Consider the following 20721-nt stretch of genomic DNA (forward strand, 5'->3'; position numbering starts at 1 on the left):
GATTCCCATATACCTTCAAAGAGAGAGCTGTTGTTACTTACAAGGATGATAAACTTGAGTGGCCTTGAATTGTGTTTTTACCCATATTTTCTTTCTTGGTAAAGCAAATTTAACTATGAAAATGAGACCATATTTATAGAAGTTGACAAATTTGGAATGACATATCGGGTAATATACTTGATAGTAGAGGATTAAAAAGTATCTTCCCAAGAACTAGGGGTGAGCATACTTTGTTTGGCATAAAGCCAGATAGTAAATATTTTAAACTTTGCTGGCTATACAGTCTCTGTCACAACTACTCAGTCCTACTGTTGTAGCGTAAAAGAGGACATAGTACATGAGTAAGTAGATGTGGCCATATTGCAATAAAACTTTATTTACAAAAAATGCAGTGGTTTGGATTTGTCCATGGGCCATGATACACTTTAGATTGCATTCCACAGCAGTTTGCAAAGGAAGTGAATATAGGCTGAGCATCGCTATCTGAAAGTCCCAAATTCAAAATGCTCCAAAATCCACAATGAGTTCCAACATGATGCCGCAAGTGGAAAATTCCACACCTGACCTCATGTGATGGGTCACAGTCAGAATGCAGGCACATGACACAGTTTATTCAGTGTTCCCAAGGGAAAAATAAAATTACCTTCAGGCTATGTGTGTAAGGTGTATGTGAAACAAAAATGAGTTTTGTGTTTAGACTTGGATCCCATCTCCAAGATAATATCTCATTACCTATATGTAAAATTCCAAAGTCTGAAAAAAAAACCCAAATCCAAAGCAGTTCTGATCCCAAGCATTTCAGATAAGGGTTACTCAACCTATATCTTGAACTGAAAAGAATTACAGACACCACAGAATTGCCACGTTCTCTAAATATTAATTAAAATCCTTTGAAGTAAGTAAATATTCTTTTTAAAAAATCTGGGAACAGTCCCTTAAATTAGCATGGGTCCTTGAATGAGTAGGATGTGATTTACCTTCCAGTGACTGTGTATTTTCAAATTAGATAGCTTGGGTTGTTACCTGGTTTACTGAATGGCTATGCAGCTTTGCCTGATAATTATTTCGAAAAGCGGTGCTTTGTATATGATAGGCACTTGGTATTTGAATGAATTGAAACATCTAATAAATTCTGAAGTTCAGAGAGCTTTCTTAAAGTGATTGACAGAACCTATTGACCTGTTCAGTCTAATCAGATTGTCATTTGACTCTAAGATTAAGCCAATGATATAAGTACATGGTTGGCACTGACCTACTTATATTGATAGATACAAAAATTAAGAAATCTTCATAAAAATGGTTTTGCTGTGCTATATATTTAATTGGCTTTGTCTTAAAATTCAAGTAAATGTTGGATATAGTGCATTCATGTGATATTTCAACTGTTTTTTCCATAGTTGTTGCAATATATGATTATACAAAAGACAAGGATGATGAGCTGTCATTTATGGAGGGTGCAATCATTTATGTTATAAAGAAGAATGATGATGGCTGGTATGAAGGAGTCTGCAATCGAGTGACTGGTCTGTTCCCTGGGAACTATGTTGAATCAATCATGCACTATACTGATTAATTTTTTTTTTTTTTTTTTTTGCTTTTAAAGTAGATTCTTATTACTCAGTCATACTGTGGGACAATTATGGTTAACAGAACTGTCTTAATATGTTTTAAAATGTGCCCATATTTTCAGAACATGCTGTTTTATTGGTAAATTGAATGTCTACCTGTAAGCATAAATCTTTGAGGCAGTTTGTGTATTGCTAAATAGCAATTTATACAAGAAGCTGTCCATAACTGATTATGCTTATGTACTTACACATTTTTAACTTTATGACCAGCCTAAATATTCTGGGGGAAGTGGGGTATAATATTTAACGAATCATTATTCAGATTGTACCATTACATGTTTCAGTGCAGCATGATTACTAACGCTATGTCAGACTAATATTAAAATCAGAAAATTTAAATGCTGGTGCTGGTCAGACTTTTTTTGTTAGATTCTCTCATTTAAAAAAAATACTGTTTGTTTAAAGCATGCATAAAAATTTATGTATTGAAATATACTTAAAAATTCCAAGATGCTTCCCATTTGTGTAATATTTACCTGGAGGACTCATACTTAGGTGTCTTAACATGAATTGAGTCTCCAAGGGTCTCCATGTGAAACAAAAGAAGCAAAAAGAGAATTATCTGTAATGTTGTAATTTGTACCTAAGTTTTTTAATGAGTGAAATTTGCATTATAAATTTTTTCCATTCATAAATACATAAGTGAACCAAAGGTTTTTGTCCTTTCCTTCACTGGTTTGCTTTAAAAAAAAATAAAAGATAATGATTTATTGCAGAATTATGGTTCTATTTTCTCAATATGTTAACTTGGAAAAAAATTTTAGCCTTATCTTAATCTGTCCCAACAGCAATGTGACGGGTTTTTGCAGATTCAAAATCTGCAATGGTTATTTACAAGTCAATCTACTGAATTCCTTTTTTAAAGAATCTTTTGAAGCTAAGAAAATGTGTCAAATTGTGTGCATTCATTCTGTAAGTAAAATTCGTAAGGATTGCCATGTCCTTCAGTTTTGCAGTGGACTGTTGTACACTGGTTCAATGAAAGGAAGTTAAAAGTACCTTTTACATATTGTAAAAGTGGATACAGTTGATTTGTGAATAGGCACTATTTAATCCATTACCTGGCACTAGCAACATTAGAATTTTAAAATAAAATAATTGGGAAAGAAGGTGGGTCATATATTAATCAGTGAACAGAGATTTACCTAATGAACAGACTTGTATTGTCTTTTGACATAATCAAAATGCAACACATGCACTTTGTGTGTCTCCTCTTAATTTAAGGGAGGGCTGAGGGATGTTTTCTCTTCTTGTGTATAATTCTATATTGCTTAGGATATTAAAGTAGAGCACTCAAGTGTGGGTTTCTGTGTTATTGAGGGTTTGTTTGGAATTCAAATTACAGTTATGTACTGGACGTTACAGACTTGTAACACCATAGTGAATGGTAAAAGACTAGTGCAAAACAGTTATTTCTGAAAATTAAAGACCATTACTGCTACCAAATCAATGTGACTATTTCATACGCATTTTGCCTTTGTTAATTTTAAACAAAGTATCATTAGTGATCAGTTAGCTACCTTCTACTTTCCATTTTTGAAGTGGATTGTTCTCTTAATTTGTATATAACCTGTTGTCTAAATTTTATGTACAGTCTTTTATAATAAACCATTCTCCTATATGAAACTTTGGATACTGTTAAAATATAACTGATGTGGACTTCAATGCAGACTTCACATTTTTCTCATCTTTACTCCCACAGTAAATCAAGACAAACCATTTGAATTTTAACATCGATTATTTATTTGTGTAATGGCCTTACATGTGGATATTAACAGTGTAAACAATACCACATATAACCATCAAGATACCTCGATTATAATTTATAGGACTAGAATGACAGATTCAGATGGTTTAATTACATTTAAAAAGTTTTCTGAAAAAACTTTTGCAATAAAAAAAATAAATTGCCCATCAATAAGTTTGATATCTTTTAAAATGATTTTTGGTTATCTGCACATGAAGCAAACAAAGTGTATTCCACAAAATTCTTTAGGCACAGTCTGGTAAGATAGCTGCCAGAAAGAACAGAAAGAGTTGTCATTTATCTCTTGTGAGTACAATTTCTGAAAGTTGAATGAGGGCATCTCTTTCTGGGGATGGTCGAAGTTTACTGATCTCTCTTATTGCTTCATGGCAGTACTGCTGGGCGAGGTAGGTTGTTTGTTGCACACCATCACTCTACGAGATACAGAACAAAACAGAACAGCTGCCTGTCACTGACTGAATCAGCATTTTAACTTCCTGCTATAATAAATGAACACATAGTTTTGAGATCAGATGAGCTGAGGGTTACAGTTTCAACAGTCAAACTACATCTCTAATGTTCTTTTCCCGACTCATAGTGCTAACTTCCTTTAGGCCTTTTTCTCATATTGAAGCAAATTTTTATTCTATTAGCATGCAAAGCAACTAGCTCATCAATATTACATGGTCATCCATTTTCCCCTTTTACTTAAGTATTAGACTTTCTCAAAAGTTCTACATACAAAGTATTGTTATACATTTAAATGTAAAAAAAACACAAGTAAAACTTATAAAGAATAAAGACATAACAAAATGAAAGTACAGAGGGTTTATGAAGAAAGTCAGGTTCCTTTCTTCCAAAGGCACTCACTTTATCTATTAGTTTTTCTTTTTCTGTTTTTTTTTTGAGACAGGGTCTCACTCTGTCACCCGGACTGGAGTGCACGGCGTGATCTCAGCTCACTGCAACCTCTACCTCCCGGGTTCAAGCAATTGTCCTGCCTCAGCCTCCCAAGTAGCTGGGACTACAGGCGCATGCCACCATACCCAGCTAATTTTTGTATTTTTTTTTTTTCTTTGAGACGGAGTTTTGCTCTTGTTGCCCAGGCTGGAGTGCAATGGCACGATCTCGGCTCACTGCAACCTCTGCCTCCCAGGTTCAAGCAATTCTCCTGCCTCAGCTTCCCTAGTAGCTGGGATTACAGGCATGTGCCACCATTCCTGGCTTTTTTTTTTTTGTATTTTTAGTAGAGACGGGGTTTCTCCATGTTGGTCAGGCTGGTCTCGAACTCCTGACCTCAGGTGATCCACCCACCTCGGCCTCCCAAAGTGCTGGGATTACAGGCATGAGCTACCACACCCAGCTAATTTTTTTTTTTTTTGTATTTTTTTTTTCTTTGAGACGGAGTTTTGCTCTTGTTGCCCAGGCTGGTCTCAAACTCCTGGCCTCAAGTGATCCGCCCACCTTGGCCTCCCAAAGTGCTGGGATTACAGGTGTAAGCCAGCTTGCCCAGCCTAGTTTTTATTTCTTGATTGCCAGTTTTAGTTATTATCTGTTACCTTTTTATTAAGATGAGGATTTAGCCCTCCCATATTGTGCCTCCTGATCATGACACTGCTGTCTTTAGTTGTTTTGTTGATTGCTTCTGTTAGGTAGCATCAACTTCTGATTTTATCTTGTATGAGCTCCTGTCCTGTCCTTTAACTATACTGTTAGACTATGGATATTTACATTCTATTCTGTAACCATGTTTTAAAATATTGGTTCTTTCTAAAAGCCAAATACTAATAAAGTATCATTTCTATGATGTAAAAATATTTACTGCAGAATCAAGTCATATACTATAATTCTATTTCCTTCTCCATGGCTCATGATCCCTCTGACATCATTCATTCATTCATTCATTTATTTATTTATTTAGAGACAGAATCTTGCTGTGTTGCCCAGGCTGGAGTGCAGTGGTGTGATCTTGGCTCACCACAACCTCTGCCTCCCAGGCTCAAGGGATTCTCGTGCCTCAGCCTCCTTAGTAGCTAGGATTACAGGCGTGTGCCACCACGCCTGGCTAATGTTTGTATTTTTAGTAGAGACGTGGTTTCACCATGTTGGCCAGGCTGGTCTCAAACTCCCAACCTCAAGTGATCCACCCGCCTCGGCCTCCCAAAGTGCTGGGATTACAGGCGTGAGCCAGTGCGCCCAGACCCCTCTGACATTTAGAAATAGAATATTCCTAACACTGTGGTTGAAAGAAATCTGATTTTCTATACCAATTGCTCAAAACATGACACATTTTAGTTTGCTGTTCCTTTTTGTACAGAAGCCTGCCTTCTCTCAGTGTTTTCCACACATTTTGCTGAAGTACATCTGCAAATAACCTACCCAGAAAGTGTTCACGCAGGCCAGGTGTGGTGCTCACGCCTGTGATCCCAGCACTTTGGGAGGCCGAGCTGGGTGGATCACAAGGTCATGAGATCGAGACCACAATGGCCAACATGGTGAAACCCCCATCTCTACTAAAAATACAAAAATCAGCCGCGCATGGTGGCGGGCGCCTGTGTTCCCAGCTACTCAGGAGGCTGAGGCAGAAGAATCACTTGAACCCGGGAGGCGGAGGTTGCAGTGAGCCGAGATGCACCACTGCACTCCAGCCTGGCGACAGAGTGAGACTCCGTCTCAGAAAAATAAAATAAAAAAGTGTTTATGGGAAGTCAGTGTTTTAGTCCCGACGTGTGGTGACTTTCTTTTGCCTTCAGATTTAATGGATCTTAGGTTTAAAATGTTTAATCATTATTTGCAAGACCTTCCTCCCCTGCCTTCTAGCATCCAGTATTTTTGCTATTCATTGAGCCAGTTTTGACACCTTTTTCTTGTGTAAGTGACCACTTTTTAATTTTCTTCCCGAAATACTTGTTACGTGATGGCACCGGTCCTTGTAGCTCTTCTTATTTTTCACTATTTCCCCCTTTCTGTTTTACACTTGGGAGGATTTCCTCAATTTCACATTGCAGACGTTCTTTGGAGTTTGCTCTTCAGTCATTTCCAGTTTCTTAGAACTTGCTCTTACTCATTTAAAAAGTCTGATCCTGTCTTGTTTTGTGAATGTGGTATATTTTTGGATCCTCCTATTTATGTTTTTCCTGAGTCCCCCCCCCCCCGTTATTTTAAAATAGTCCCACTCTTTTGTTCAGCAAGCTTTAGTCAACTCATTTGTAACCCTGAGTTGTCTATTCACATTTAATGAGGGAATAGGACTAGAAGCTATGTGGGTGAACAGGGAGCTAGAATTTTGGAGAATTTGTTCAGAGAACATTCCCGTGGATTTTTGTTTTCCCTAAATGCGTTTCTGGCTAGGATTGCTGGAACTTTGCTATCTTCCATAGGTGCTACTATTAATTTCCCTCTTTTCAGTTCCACCTCCCACTCCAGCTTTCAATAATACCATTATTTCTGAAGCCAGAACCTCTCCCAGGGATATTGACTTTTATCAGCTCCAGCTCCCTCCCATAGTTTTTAATAGTACTTTTAAACCATTCTCCAAAAAAGCCAGTAACCCATAGTGAATGATGAGGCTTAACAGCATAGTCAGTTAAAAGAGAAAAATAACCTTTTAGGGGTTGGGGGTTGCTTTTTAAATGTTTTAAGAATCAGAACGGTAATTATTTGGAAGTCTTTCAGGTACTACACTAAGTACGGATCTCACGGCACACTTGCTTTGTAACAATGTTTTTGCTCACTCCGACTCATCCAGGAGATCTGTTGGCTGCAAATGATGGTGAGCTTGGAAATGGCTCATTCTCAAGAGTCAGTCACCAAAACTCAAGTCATGCAAAGAGATCTGGCTTCCACAGAAAGCTTCTGAAGATATGTGGCAATATATTTAAAACAAGCCACTAGCCCCTAAACAGGGTTAAATGGTTCTCCTTTTAAAAGAAAAATGTTTGTATAAATGTATAGTTTGCCTATGTTGGTTTAATTGTTTTCAATGATCATGTCTTTAGTCACACTTTTATAACAGGTAGGACAGACTAGGAAAGCCCAATTAGGAGTAGCCCATTGCAGCAGTGCAGCTGCAGCCCGCGTGGGGTCACAGATGGGGACACGGATGAGGCTGGGGCCAAGGCTGGGTGACTGGGGGCCTAGTGATTCTGCTGATGGACACAGGGAAGGCTGGTTCCACACCACTCTGCTTCAACACTAACAGTTCACCAGAATCACTTAGGTACCTTTTACCAGACATTAATATCTGTGCCTTACCCAAGACCAGTTAAAACAAAATATTTCCTAAGTAGTCTAGAAGAGAAATGAAAACAAAAAATCTGAAAAATGAGTTTTCCCTTCTCAGTTTTTGTCACATCAAGAGTTGACCAAACAGTCTTGTATCTGTAATTTAATGTTTACATTTTTGGATTAAAGGACTTTGCCACGTTGTTCCTGCTGCTGCCTTTCTTTTAAAAATAGTCTTACCTGTAACACATACTGTCGAGCTCTGTCTACATCTCCCGGCAAACTGAACCTTCGCATGATCATAGCATTCATTTCTGGGAACTAAGAAAAAAGAGAGAAAATCTGTTTATTTCTCTTGGGGGAAACAAGTGTTCTAACACTAGTTTGTAACAATAGGAAATAAGAAACAACAAAAATGTAATTAAATGTCTAGATGATGTGGGGGAGCAATAAACTGTGGCAACAAAAGCTGAGCTAAGAGACATCCACTGTCTATGCCTAGGCACTGTGGTGGTGTACAGGAGGAGAGACACTAGTCCTTGTTTATTCTGATGTTTTATCCTAGTCCAACATTGAGTAAGAGAGGCAGCAGGAATAAAGTACATCTCAACAACAACATGGTTCTGGCTGGGTGTGGTGGCTCACGCCTGTAATCCCAGCACTTTGGGAGGCCGAGGTGGGCGGATCACCTGAGGTCAGGAGTTTGAGACCAGCCTGGCTAACATGGTGAAACTCTGTTTCTACTAAAAATATAAAAAAGTTAGCCGGGCGTGGTGGTGCACGCCTGTAATCCCAGCTACTCAGGAGGCTGAGGCAAGAGAATTGCTTGAACCCTGGAGGCGGAGGTTGCAGTGAGCCGAGATTGCGCCACTGCACTCCAGCTTGGGCAACAAGAGTGAAACTCCATCTCAAATAAAAAAATAAAAAACAACATGGTTGGTAAACTTGAAATTGTATCAGGATCGCCTGTACTGCTTGTGGGGCCTCTCCCCCAGTTTCTGATTGAGTAGGGGTGGAGCCTTGGCATGCATTTCTAACAGATTCCCAGGTGACACCAGTATCTCTGGTCTCTGCCAACATTTTGCGAGTCACTGGCCTAGGATGAGGATGGGAATTAGGCATTCTACTCTAAGTACTAAATTGATTACCAACTGAAAGCTATTGAGGTTTCTGAACAGAGAGCATTACGTGCAGAGCTCTGCCTTAAGCAGTGTGTACAGTGGATCTGAGCAGTGGTGCATGACACTGACTGCATACTGGGATCAGCTGGGGAGGTTTTTGTGTGTTTTTTTTTTTTTCTTCTGAGATGGAGTTTCGCTGTGTCGCCCAGGCTGGAGTGCAATGGCACAATCTCAGCTCACTGCAAACTCCGCCTTCCTGGTTCAAGCGATTCTCTGCCTCAGCCTCTTGAGTAGCAGGGACTACAGATGTGCGCCACCACACCTGGCTAATTTTGTATTTTTAGTAGAGACAGGGTTTTGCCGTATTGGCCAGGCTGGTCTTGAACTCCTGACCTCAGGTGATCTGTCCACCTCAGCCTCCCAAAGTGCTAGGATTACAGGTGTGAACCACTGCGCCTTGCCTGGGGAGGTACAGTTGCCTAGATCCTGTTCCCAGAGATTTTGATTATATTGGCTTGGTGCTTAGTCTGGGCACCAGGATTTTCAACCCCCTCCCATCTACTCTGATATTTTTAATGTGCAGCCAAGGTTGAGAACCATGGAACTAAGAGAGTCAGAGGTAGACGGAACAAACAGGTTACTAGAGTAGTTTATAAAAAAGACCTGAATTAACCTGATAGCAAGAAGAGGGGGAAAAAAAAGGGTAAAAATTCAATTGAAGGTAAAATCGATATTCTACAATACTTAGCAACTGTTTATAACTGTCACCATTAACAGAATACAAAAGCCAGGACACCAAATCACTTCACTTCCTAGATCTGAGCTCTAGTCTTGGTTTGGCTATCAACTGCCACAGCTGAGTGACTTCCTTAGTCCCTGGGGTCTTAGGCTTCTCCTCTTCATGACCAGAAGCCCTTGAGCTCTAACAGTCTATGGCTCCACGGAAGAGGTAAGATGTGTTTGGTTTTGGCCACGTCAGTGCTTATAGCAGTTGCCAGTTTTTCCCTGGCAGTGAACCTGAAGATGAAATAAGTTGTCCTGTAACCATGACCATGGTATTAGTAATCCTAGAAGAAAAAATAGGGCATACATAGAAAAGCCTCAGCCGAGTGATCACAGACGAAGAAAGAATGTTTCTTTCAGACCAAAATATGTGTCAGAACAAAGCTCTAAACATGTAGAGACTGCTAATGTGTTTACAGAATTTATACAGCCAGCAACTGGTTAGTTCTTATGAAAACCAGTAATTTCCTTTAGTTACTGGTGTTTTAAGAAGAAAACAAGCTACTAGAAAGAAAGCAGGGAAGCCCAAATCAACTTCTGTGGTAAAAAAGCCAAATCAAGTAGGTTTTAGTTTTGTTTTGAGACTTGTTCTGTTGCCCAGGCTGGAGTGCAGTGGTGCAATCATAGCTCATTGCAGCCTCAAACTCCTATAGGTTCAAGTGATCCTCCTGTCTCAGCCTCCCAAGTAGCTGGGACTACAGGCATGCACCTGGCTAATTTTTTAAAATTTAAAAAAAATTTTTTTTGAGATGGAGTCTCACTCTGCCGCCCAGGCTGGAGTGCAGTGGCACAATCTTGACTCACCGCAACCTCCACCTCCCGGGTTCAAACGATTCTTCTGCCTCAGCCTCCTGAGTAGCTGGGACTATGGGGCACATGCCACCACACCCTGCTAATTTTTGTATTTTTAATAGAGACAGGGTTTCACCATGTTAGCCAGGATGGTCTCGATCTCCTGACCTTGTGATCCGCCCACCTCGGCCTCCCAAAGTGCTGGGATTACAGGCGTGAGCCACTGCGCCTGGCCAATTTTTCAATTTTTTATAGAGATGGGGTCTTGCCTTGTTGCCTGGGCTGGTGTCAAACTCCTGGCTTCACATGATCCTCTCACCTGGGCCTCCCAGAGTGCTGGGATTATCGGTGTGAGCCACTACACATAGCCTGTTTTCGTTTTTTAATACCACATACTTGCTGGATATCTAGAAGGTTTTATCGTTAACACTAATGTGATCCTCTTGTAGGCATCTGGTGACATTACTGTGTTTATGATGTATAAGCTTTTTCTACAGTACCAGCAAGTGTAGTAAGATGTGCTGATTGGGTGTTTTCACTGATGCTTTTACTATGAAAAGCACTGAGAAAGCAAAATTTGAAAAAATTATTTGCATTGAGTGACTACATCCTTCCTTCCAAACATGTCATGTGTGCAATTATAATATGCAAAACATCAAACTTTTCCCCAGGCACTCCCCAGTCCCCTTCATGTGTATGTGGAAAAGAAAAGAGAAACACAGCAGGAAGAACAATTGCCTGCAGATTTAGTGACAAATAAAAGTTCTGTTTGCTCAGGTGGTGTTTTTAAGAGTAGGAAAACCACCTGTGGGTAAATCAGGTTGTAGCGCTGTGAAACCCATCCATACACTGAGCCGCCAAGGTGATCAGTAGATGAGTTTTCCCAAGCAAAACGTGGGTCACTCTAAGGCACCAACTAGTCACCACGACAGCATAAGGCCTGTGCAGCTGGTGCAGGGGCTGGTGATGGCACTTGGAAACGTGGCAACGGCTGACATTTGGGTCTAGTGACTTAGCAAATAAGGAAGAGAAGCAGAAGAAAGGAAAGATTTGTTTTTGTTAAAAAAGATATTTGAAGAGTAATGAAGTTTCATCAGATAAAGTAAAGCACTTCCATTTTGTTTCTGAAGCTTTCAAAATCCAATTAACTTGAGGTTTTTGTTCTTAAAGAGAATATGTACACATATACATACATACATGGGAGGATGTTGTCATCCCTGGGACTTCTCCAGAAATCCCCAAAACTCTTCTTAAATCCTCTGAACCAACTGTTACCAGAAAACCCCTTAAGAGAGATGTTAAAAATAAAAGAACTCCAAAGAGAGGGGGTTTCTGTCAAGTGCTGGGTGGAGCAAACTCCAAGACAACCCACCACACCAAGTTAAAAAGGAAAAGGTGGTTTCCCAAGAATGCTTGCCCTGGCCCAGTGTTCACAAATGGAAAAGCTCAAAGAGCATCTCATCAGCACACACAACTCACCTACCAAAGGGAAAGGATTACAGACGTCTTAGAACTCCTCCACTAAGTAGGTATGTTGTTCACAATAACAAAGACATCACACAGAGATGATTCTTTGAGTATCATCAGTGCCTGGGTGGGTTAGTTACCTGCTCTGTGGGAAGGCCTGTTTGGTATCATAGCTACTAACTTCTCAGCATTACCAGTGGCAATAACACTGTGTATGATGTAATAAAATGAATACTGGTCTTAGACTTGTTCAGTTCCCTGCTGTGCCATTTACCAGATGTTTAATTTTGGCGAGGTTTGAGCATCAGTTTCTTTCTTGTAGAATAGGCACCATGATATCTACCACAAAGAGGAGTTGTGAGATTAGAGATAATGTATGAAAGAATCCTTTGTAAACTAAAAACACATTTTCATTAAGTGGAGATACTGCACATTCTTAATGTTATTTTTGGAACTTGTTTTTACCCAGAATGAATTTTAGTCCCCAAAATCTTCTGACACATTTCTTGCTAAGAATCTCTTGTTTGACAGTGTATTCCACAAAAGAGCCTAACCTTGCTGTTTTATTAGAAGGCAACTTATAAATACATATTTGGCTAACGTCTGGCCCACGTGCCACAAGACAGAAACATCAGTCTACTTTTGAAATGAGTTCTGTCCAGAGTCACTTCCTGCTTGGACTCCATTCTGTGTTCCCTTTTCTGAGGCTGCAATGTGCCTTTTAAACTCACTGCCTTATGGGCAGATGAGAACACTGCTGTCTGGTGACTGTGAGTAGGTGCCTCATGACTGGGATTTCCCAGTAAAGCACACACAAAACCATGGCTCGGGGTACAGTAATCTTTTTTCCTCCTTTTGCTTGCGTTTTTTAACCAGCATTTTTCTTTCTTTCTCTTTTTTTTTTGTTTTGAGATGGAGTCTCACTCTGTCGCCCAGGCTAGAGTGCAGTGGTACGATCTCAGCTCACTGCAACCTCCGCCTCCCAGGTTCAAACGATTCTCCTTCCTCGGCCTCCCGAGTAGCTGGGATTACAGGCATGCACCACCATGCCCGGCTAACTTTTGTATTTTTAGTAGAGACGGGGTTTCACCATATTGGTCAGGCTGGTGTTGAACTCCTGACCTCGTGATCCACCTGCCTTGGCCTCCCAAAGTGCTGGACTTACAGGCATGAGCCACTGCACCCAGCCTTAACCAGCATTTTTCAATCTCTTATAGATTACTGACAGATACTATGTAGAAGAGGTCCATCTCCCCTGTCCCCCACTATATATGAAGGCAGAGTTAGCCGTTACTCCTTTGTGTGTGGAGGGGAAAGTAAGTTAGTTTCTTTCGAAATATATTCAGAGTGAAACTTAAGGTTTAAGAAGGACTCAACCGATAACTTGGTATTCTGGGGTTCATAACAAGTAATTAACAACTTGAAGATTTTTACAAATACAGCAACCAAAACGTTTTCAGCGCCTTCTCCAGGGAGAGGCTTTTTCCTTCTCTCCTGACAATCTTAGAGCCTAGGTAGAGGAATCTTTACCAAGCTAGCTGGATTTCAGCACACTCAGTCCATCTTACTGTCCTTCACTCATGTTTACTAACAAGCATCTGAGAAGTAATGTTCGCAGTTGTATAGGTGGAAGCCAGTGCCTCATTTTTCTAATCCCCGGCATAGTATCTACACGGCTCAAACGTTCCTCACTCATGCCTCAATGTACAAAAGGGGGTTTTTAGAAATTTTTGTCAAAACTGGGCACATGTATTATGCTCCTTGATTTTGGGCTGGCAAGTAAGTCTCATTGGGAGAGAGGACCTATTTATAGCATATCTTTCACTTCTTACCTCAGCCTCCAAAGTCTGAGAGGATGGAAGCCTTATAATAATGAGGGCAGGTGTTCCTTCAAAGTGCCCTGACATCTCCATTCATAGCCCTAGCAAGCTGCCAAAGTAGCCTGGCCCAGCCACCCAGAACATCAGCCTCCCCTGGGAAGAATCACACTGCCAATGGCTGTGCTAGATAGTGGGTGAAAGATAATCTTTCCTCTCTCCAATAGAAACCCACCAAAAGCAAAGGTCATGGTTTCTGTATCACAGTGGAATCACTGAATTCTATGGAGGACATGATTGACCTTTGTAAACGTGAAGACAGAATGAGGCAAAATCTCTGAAAGACCAAAAGTTACTATAATTTTAGACCAAAGAGCTAATGTTGAATTTCATGGCACGGTGATGAACATCTTATTGCTTTGCTACATACCAAATTAAATACTACTAAGATGAAAATCTATTAACAAGATGTTCCAACACCAACTAATGTCTCACTTATTTCAAGTAACATTCAGTACAGCCACAAGCCATGTGGCCAGCATCTAGAGGAGGCTGTGAGGATGTCTGCTTTGTCAGTCGAGGGAACATCTTTGAAGCTTCCTAAGCCTTTCATTCACATTAAGGGGGACACGAGGGCAGCTGTACTGACTTCCTCACTTCTCAGTCCCTCGATCCGGAGAAAGAAGGAACTACGTGGGTCTACTGCACTCCACTGACTTCTTGACATTTTGAGGCAATGGCCGAAGTTCTAAGGCCTCTCTCAGAGCAGCAGAGTCTCATTAAACTTCTAAAACTGGAGAATTTCTTATGCTTGGAGGCCCCTGATGCTTCCTGTGCCTTTTAAGGGGCTCTGAGGACCACCAGAGTCCAGTCCTATAATCAACACTTGGAAACCGTTCACTTTGCCAGTGGCCAAAATATATGGAAATAATCATGATGCTACCTCAAATGCCTCTGGCACACCACAAGACACAAAGATCTTAAATAGGATCTTAGCTAATCCTCACAACCCCCCTGGGAGAAAGCTGATCTTCTCAATTTTACAGATAAGGAAACAGGCTTAGCAAGGTGAAATGACCAGCCCTAACATCCCACTCAGAGCCAGGATCAAATGCAGACCCGTGATCTCTTACCTGAATGCCTTCCCATCTATTCCGTTATGCAACCTTCCCATCAGGTGTGTCGCGGGACATCAGTTCTGTGGGGCTATCAGTGGTGTGTCGAAGGGAGTTCGTAACACTTACCTGCTGACAGGCAAACAGGACAGGACCAGTGGCTAACCCGAGCTTCAGATCAGCTGATGTTGGTTTGCCCATCTGGTCAGAACATGAGGTGAAGTCCAACACATCATCTATTAGCTGGCAAAAGGAAAAATGGGATGTAAGGAGCACCGCCAGGCCAACATCGCTGCCATTGTTCCTGCTATTTTGGCAATTCCACACTAGGGGAGAATGCTGACTGTATCACTATGCCACCATTCTTACAAATAAAAAGCATACCAACCTGAAAAGCTATTCCTACATTTTTTCCGTACTGATAGGCGATCTCATGCACCACTGGGTCGGGACATCCTAGAACAGAGACCTGAAACAAAAAGAGCATTCTGAGATAAGCTGCTTCCAGCCAGCAGCACAGCAGCTGACCCCTGACTGAAGGAATTCCTTAAAATAGGAGGTAGCGGGGCTAGATTATACACAGTCAGGAGACGCTGACATCAGAGGGACACCAAGCATGTACAAAACCGCATTTCCAATCACAGAGTTTCAGCCTCAGATTGTGTCGTTAAATTCTAAGAAAATTCCCCTTCTCCGGCCCCTGCTTTCAGACAGGATAAGCAGCCTTTCCCACTGCTTAGGAAAAACGGAGCTACAGCTGGACTAATTCTGCTGGTAACAGGCTAAGTAAACCTTCCTGACATGCACAAGAAACAGACCCTCATCTGTGAAATACTGACTTCCAGCACTCGGCAAGCGAGCCCAATTACTGTTGGCTTTAATAATCTCCATCAATGTGTCCCTGTAATCACACACAATTTCCCCATCTGTAGTCCTTTTCATCATCTTTGGGAATTTCACCTGTTTCTGAATGCAGTTATTTCTTGCTTTGTCCATAAAAATCGTCTCAAGCCTCCTGCTTCAGACACAGATATCGCTTTTTTATTATCAGAAGGAACTTCACTGGTCCCACTGTTTCCACATTTCTCTCAAAAGGAGTTACTGTATAAAAACCCTTTTCCCTCCTCTCAGTAGGGGAGAAATAAGACTTCGGAAAGTCTTTTTAAAACTCCAAAAAGCTAGCTGGCACCGGCCACTGAAGTGCATTTCCCAGTGCCCTGCTAAGCATGTTAAGCAGGCCCAGCCACATTTTCAGAAAACAAAGCCTGGGTAAAACCAACACGGGGGAGGGGAGAGACGGTCTGTGTCTACCGGAGAGACGTCTCTGCTCAATCTCCGTGAGAAAGCCAGCTGGAGCGCTGCACAGTTAGTTGCCTTTCTGAAAGGCTCGCAGATGCTAGGAAACCCTGTCCCCTGACCTTCGGTCCTGCCTCTGTGGCTCTCCGGTCAGGGAGTGAACTTGGCTCAGGCATCCGTGTGGTGCAGTGCTGCAGGCTCTGCCGTGAGACTGTGGGGCTGCATTTGTGACCTTTACAAGTAGCACGTGACGTCAGCATGTTACTGAACCTCTCTCGGCTTCAGCTTCCTCATCTGTACAATGTGGAAATCACAAGCACCTACCTTGTAGCGTTACTGTGAGAAACAGACATGATGCTGCATTTAAACCCTCAGTATAGTGCCTGGCGCCTGGTTAGAACTCAATGTGTGTTTGCTATTATTATCTCTTTTTAGAAATAGGATGTCACTCTGTTGCCCAAGCTGGGGTGCAGTGGTGCAATCACAGCTCACTGTAACCTTGAACTCCCAGGCTCAAGGGTTCCTTCCGCCTCAGTCTCCTGAGTAGCTGGGACTACAGGCACGTGCAACCACACCCAGCTAATTTTTAATTTTTTCGTAGAGATGGAGTCTCACCATGTTGTCTAGGCTGGCCTCAAACTCCTGGGCTCATGATCCTCCCACCTCCACCTCCCAAAGCGTTGGGATTACCAGCAGGTGTGAGCCACCGCACCCTGCTGTTTGCCATTATTATGAATAATTGTCCTCCTCCTCATCCACTGGAACCAGAAATAGGAGCCTTGGCAGTGTCCACGCACCTCTGCCAACTGAAGCCAGGTCGCATAATGTCCTCAGCCTGAGAATGCTTTTTGACAACTTAATGAGGTCTGTTGACTATGTAGGGCTTGGCCATAAGTACATGGTAAAATTGCATGCACCATAAAGGTGGCCACGGACTTGAGTGAACAGTAACTGCTTTCAACAGCAAACCCCTTCCCGTGGGCAGGCACTGACCTCTGGGCAGTCAGGCAGGGCTCCTTTTTTCAACTAAAGAGTCTGGGAGACCACATGGGGGACAATTCAGAAACTTCTGAGAAGCTAAGATCAGCTTGGCTCAGAGGAGAGCATGGCAAGATCTGGGCAGCCTGGGATGTGCTGAGCTCAGGCCAGAATGATACTGGGAACCAAGATATTCCTAGATAGAAATCACTGAGAGTGAAGCAGTCTCCTGTAGTGAGATTAATGCTGTTTCCTCCACACAAAGCCATAGAGAATATAAACTTTCTTCCTGGAAAGTGAAAGATTTTCTAAAAATCCATTTCTTTTTTTGGAGACAGAGTCTCTGTGTCACTCAGGCTAGAGTGCAGCGGCACGATCTGGGCTCACTGTAATCTCCACCTCCCAGGTTTAAGCGAGTCTCCTGCCTCAGCCTCCATGCGCCACCATGCCCAGATAATTTTTGTATCTAGTAGAGACGGGGTTTCACTAAGTTGGCCAGGCTGGTCTCAAACTCCTGACCTCAGGTGATCTGCTTGACTCAGCCTCCCAAAGTGCTAGGATTACAGGTGTGAACCACCGCGCCCGGCCTAAAAATCTGTTAGTGAACATTTTAATGGAGTAAAATGTGTGGAGCACGTATGATGAGTACTTGGTATGATTTGAGCTAAACCTCACAATATCCCACAAATATGGATTATGTGGTTGGTGATGATAAAAGCTAACAATTCCTGAGTATCCACTATGTGCCAGGCACTGTTCTGAGAATTCTCACCTTTTAAGTCACTTATGAGGTTCGAGAAACTGAGGCACAGACGGTCCCAGGCATTACATGGCTCTGACACGCTGGAACCTGAATTTCATCCCAGACGGTCTGGCTCTAGGTACTGTTCTCTCCATCACTTTGCTGTGCTGCTTCTATGCTGGGCAATAAAATGGAACCTCCAAGAGGTCAAGGAACGTGTCCAAGTACGCACAAAGCTGCAGTCTGTCTGCACTGCCCCCTCTACGCCCACACATGCTGACACAGAGGTTATTTAGTGGGCGGCTTCTGCCTGACACATGGTGAAGGGACATTACTGCTCAGATTTCAACTATCCCAGATTTCCCTGGGGTGGCATAAAGACCATGCCAGAGAGTCCTGCTTCCCCATCCCAGGTCAGGACTGTCTGGATCTGTGGCAGGAAAACAGAAAACTGCCACAAATTAGACACAACATGGCACAACATTCAAGAAGGCAAAGAGGTGCGCAGACTTGCGCTCAGCATCAGAGAGATGCCTCACATCTTTCCGGAAATGGGTGGAGCATGAAGAATGATTAAGTCAAAGAAAGTGGAGCTCGACCGACTGTTTTGTTTGAAGCAGATGCTGCAGCCAGGCTGTGTTGTGCATATGCACTTCTTTCTGGGGAACGTTCACACCTTGCATCACATCCTTACAAGCCTTGTCTCAACAAGATGGGGAAGGGCCGGGCGCAGTGGCTCACGCCTGTAATCCCAGCTACCTGGGAGGCTGAGGCAGGAGAATTGCTTGAACCTGGGAGGTGGAGGTTGCAGTGAGCCGAGATCGTGCCACTGCACTCCAGCCTGGGTGACAGAGTAAGACTCCGATAAATAAATAAATAAATAAATAAATGGCTCTTAAGCATCTGAAAAATGTTCCACTCACTCAGAAAGGAGAGATGTAAATTAAAAGTCCACCGCAATACATTCTCCTCTACCGGACTAGCAAAAACTCAAAAGTGTTATGGCACATTCAGTTAGTAAGGCTGTGGGAAAAGAGGTTCTGAAAAGCTGCTGGTGGAAACACATCTGGTACAGACCCAACAGAGGGAAATGTGGTGCTGCCTAACAAAACCATATGTGCAATTACCCCTAAATTCACCCTGCAGGCACTCCTCTCATAACACAAAAATAGGTTTATGCAAGGCCAGCCCTTGCAGTAGTGTTTGTAATTGCAAAACTGGAAACCTAAATGCCCATGTATAGAAGGTTGGTTGAACAAACCATGCTATGTCCACACAATGGGATCTGATACAGTAGCTTTAAAAAAAGCTTTAATTAATTATTTATTATTAATTTTTTTGAGATGGGAGTCTCACTCTGTAGCCCACGCTGGAGTACAGTGACGTGATCTCGGCTCACTGCAACCTCCACCTCCCGGGTTCAAGCTATTCTTGTGCCTCAGCCTCCCAAATAGCTGGGATTACAGCCATATACCACCACAGCTGGCTAATTTTTGTACTTTTAGTAGAGACAGGGTTTCACCATGTTGGCCTCAAGTGATCTGCCTGCTTTGGCCTCCCGAAGTGCTGGGATTACAGGTGCGCACCACCACGCCCAGCTAATTTTTGTATTTTTAGTAGAGAACGGGTTTCACCATGTTGGCCCGGCTGCTCTTGAACTCCTGACCTCATGATTTGGCCACCTCAGCCGCCCAAAGTGCTGGGATTACAAGCATGCGTCACCATGCCCAGCCCTGACACAGCAGTTTTAAAAATGAGGAAGAGCCTACAAACCAATGTGGAATCATTTTCCTAATAAACTGTTAAGAAATGCAAAGTAAAGCAGAGTAGTCTAGGGTACTACCTCTTCTGTAAGAAAGAAGGGAAGACTGAGCATACTTGTGGCTGCTTGTTTGTGCGAAATGAAACCCAGGAAGGAGGAACCAGAAACGAACAAGACTGCTTACCTACAAGGGGGCAGGGGAAGAGAACAGGGCAAAAGGGAGAGTTACTGTATTGCATAGTTCTGACTTTTGGAGCTAATTTTTCTTTTTCTTTTTTTAGACAGGGTCTCACTCTGTTGCCAGGCTAGAGTGCAGTGGTGTGATCATGGCTTACTGCAGCCTCAACCTCCCAGGGCTCAGGTGATCCTCCCACCTCAGCCTCCCAGGTAGCTGGGACTACAGGTGTGCACTACCACGCCCAGCTAATTTTTGTATTCCTGTAGAAAGAGGTTTCGCCATGTTGCCCAGGCTGGTCTCAAACTCCTGGGCTCAAGCAATCCGTCTGCCTTGGCCTCCCAAAGTGCTAGGATTACAGGCGTGAGCCACTGCGCCCGGCCACATTGTTTCAAACATTCAAAACAACAGCAACAATAACAAAACGCTCAAAACCAAAACCCGAAATCAGCAAGAATGAAAGGGAATCCCTAAAATGGAATAAAAATGAACCCAACTATTAACCCATTTATGCTGGAGGTTGCAAATTTTTTTGTGTGAAAAATCAGACCTTGGTAATGACATTGAGCAGTAGGATAGAAGTAACTCCACAAGCTTAGCGTTCCAATAGTGGAACACTAGCATAAATGGGTTCATATAGTCCAAATAATAACATAACCACACTGATCCACAGAGAAAGGTAACTTTTGAACAGATAAACTTTGATTCTATTATCCTCAGGCCCAAGACAAAAGGAATGACAAATACTGGAGTCTAGCTACTGGGTTTGCTTTTCACAGAGATATGAGTCATGAATTTGGAAACTCCTGTGGTATATTCTTGGATTGTGCAAATAAACACACCGTGGAGAATAGGAGCCAGGTCTCTCACTGTTTGGGAAGTGAGTTACAAATATGGAAAGATGGAATCCTGGAATAAACCACAAATCCTGTGGTGTTAGATGGATTTAGAACTATCTGTTTGATACCTCATGGTTTTGAATAAGTGCCGATGGGTACAGAAAGATATACATGTATCTACCTACATTACATATAATACATACATGTATTTCCTAGCTCTGTCCATTGGGTGGGT

At 42.3% G+C, this 20721-nt stretch overlaps 2 protein-coding genes across 23 annotated transcripts in view; one reads left to right on the forward strand and one right to left on the reverse strand.

Annotated features, from left to right (window-relative positions):
- The window catches only part of ABI1 (abl interactor 1), a 118626-nt gene extending 115372 nt beyond the window's left edge, over window positions 1-3254 (forward strand). For all 19 annotated transcript variants that reach the window (XM_025395434.1, XM_025395432.1, XM_025395437.1 and 16 more), the window contains one exon: window positions 1398-3254. In XM_025395434.1, coding sequence (XP_025251219.1) covers window positions 1398-1573 — 176 coding nt within the window. In that variant the 3' untranslated portion in view covers window positions 1574-3254. The remainder of the gene's footprint in view (window positions 1-1397) is intronic.
- A 93-nt stretch (window positions 3255-3347) lies between these two features.
- Window positions 3348-20721, reverse strand: part of PDSS1 (decaprenyl diphosphate synthase subunit 1) — a 51021-nt gene continuing 33647 nt past the window's right edge. For 3 of the 4 annotated variants that reach the window (XM_025395455.1, XM_025395452.1, XM_025395453.1), the window contains 4 exons: window positions 15083-15163; window positions 14824-14937; window positions 7840-7920; window positions 3348-3809 (listed from right to left, as the gene is read on the reverse strand). In XM_025395455.1, coding sequence (XP_025251240.1) covers window positions 3669-3809; window positions 7840-7920; window positions 14824-14937; window positions 15083-15163 — 417 coding nt within the window. In that variant the 3' untranslated portion in view covers window positions 3348-3668. The remainder of the gene's footprint in view (window positions 3810-7839; window positions 7921-14823; window positions 14938-15082; window positions 15164-20721) is intronic. The other variant, XM_025395454.1, reaches the window with a different exon arrangement.

Source organism: Theropithecus gelada, chromosome 9 (genome assembly GCF_003255815.1).
Source record: "Theropithecus gelada isolate Dixy chromosome 9, Tgel_1.0, whole genome shotgun sequence".
Classification (NCBI taxonomy): domain Eukaryota; kingdom Metazoa; phylum Chordata; class Mammalia; order Primates; family Cercopithecidae; genus Theropithecus; species Theropithecus gelada.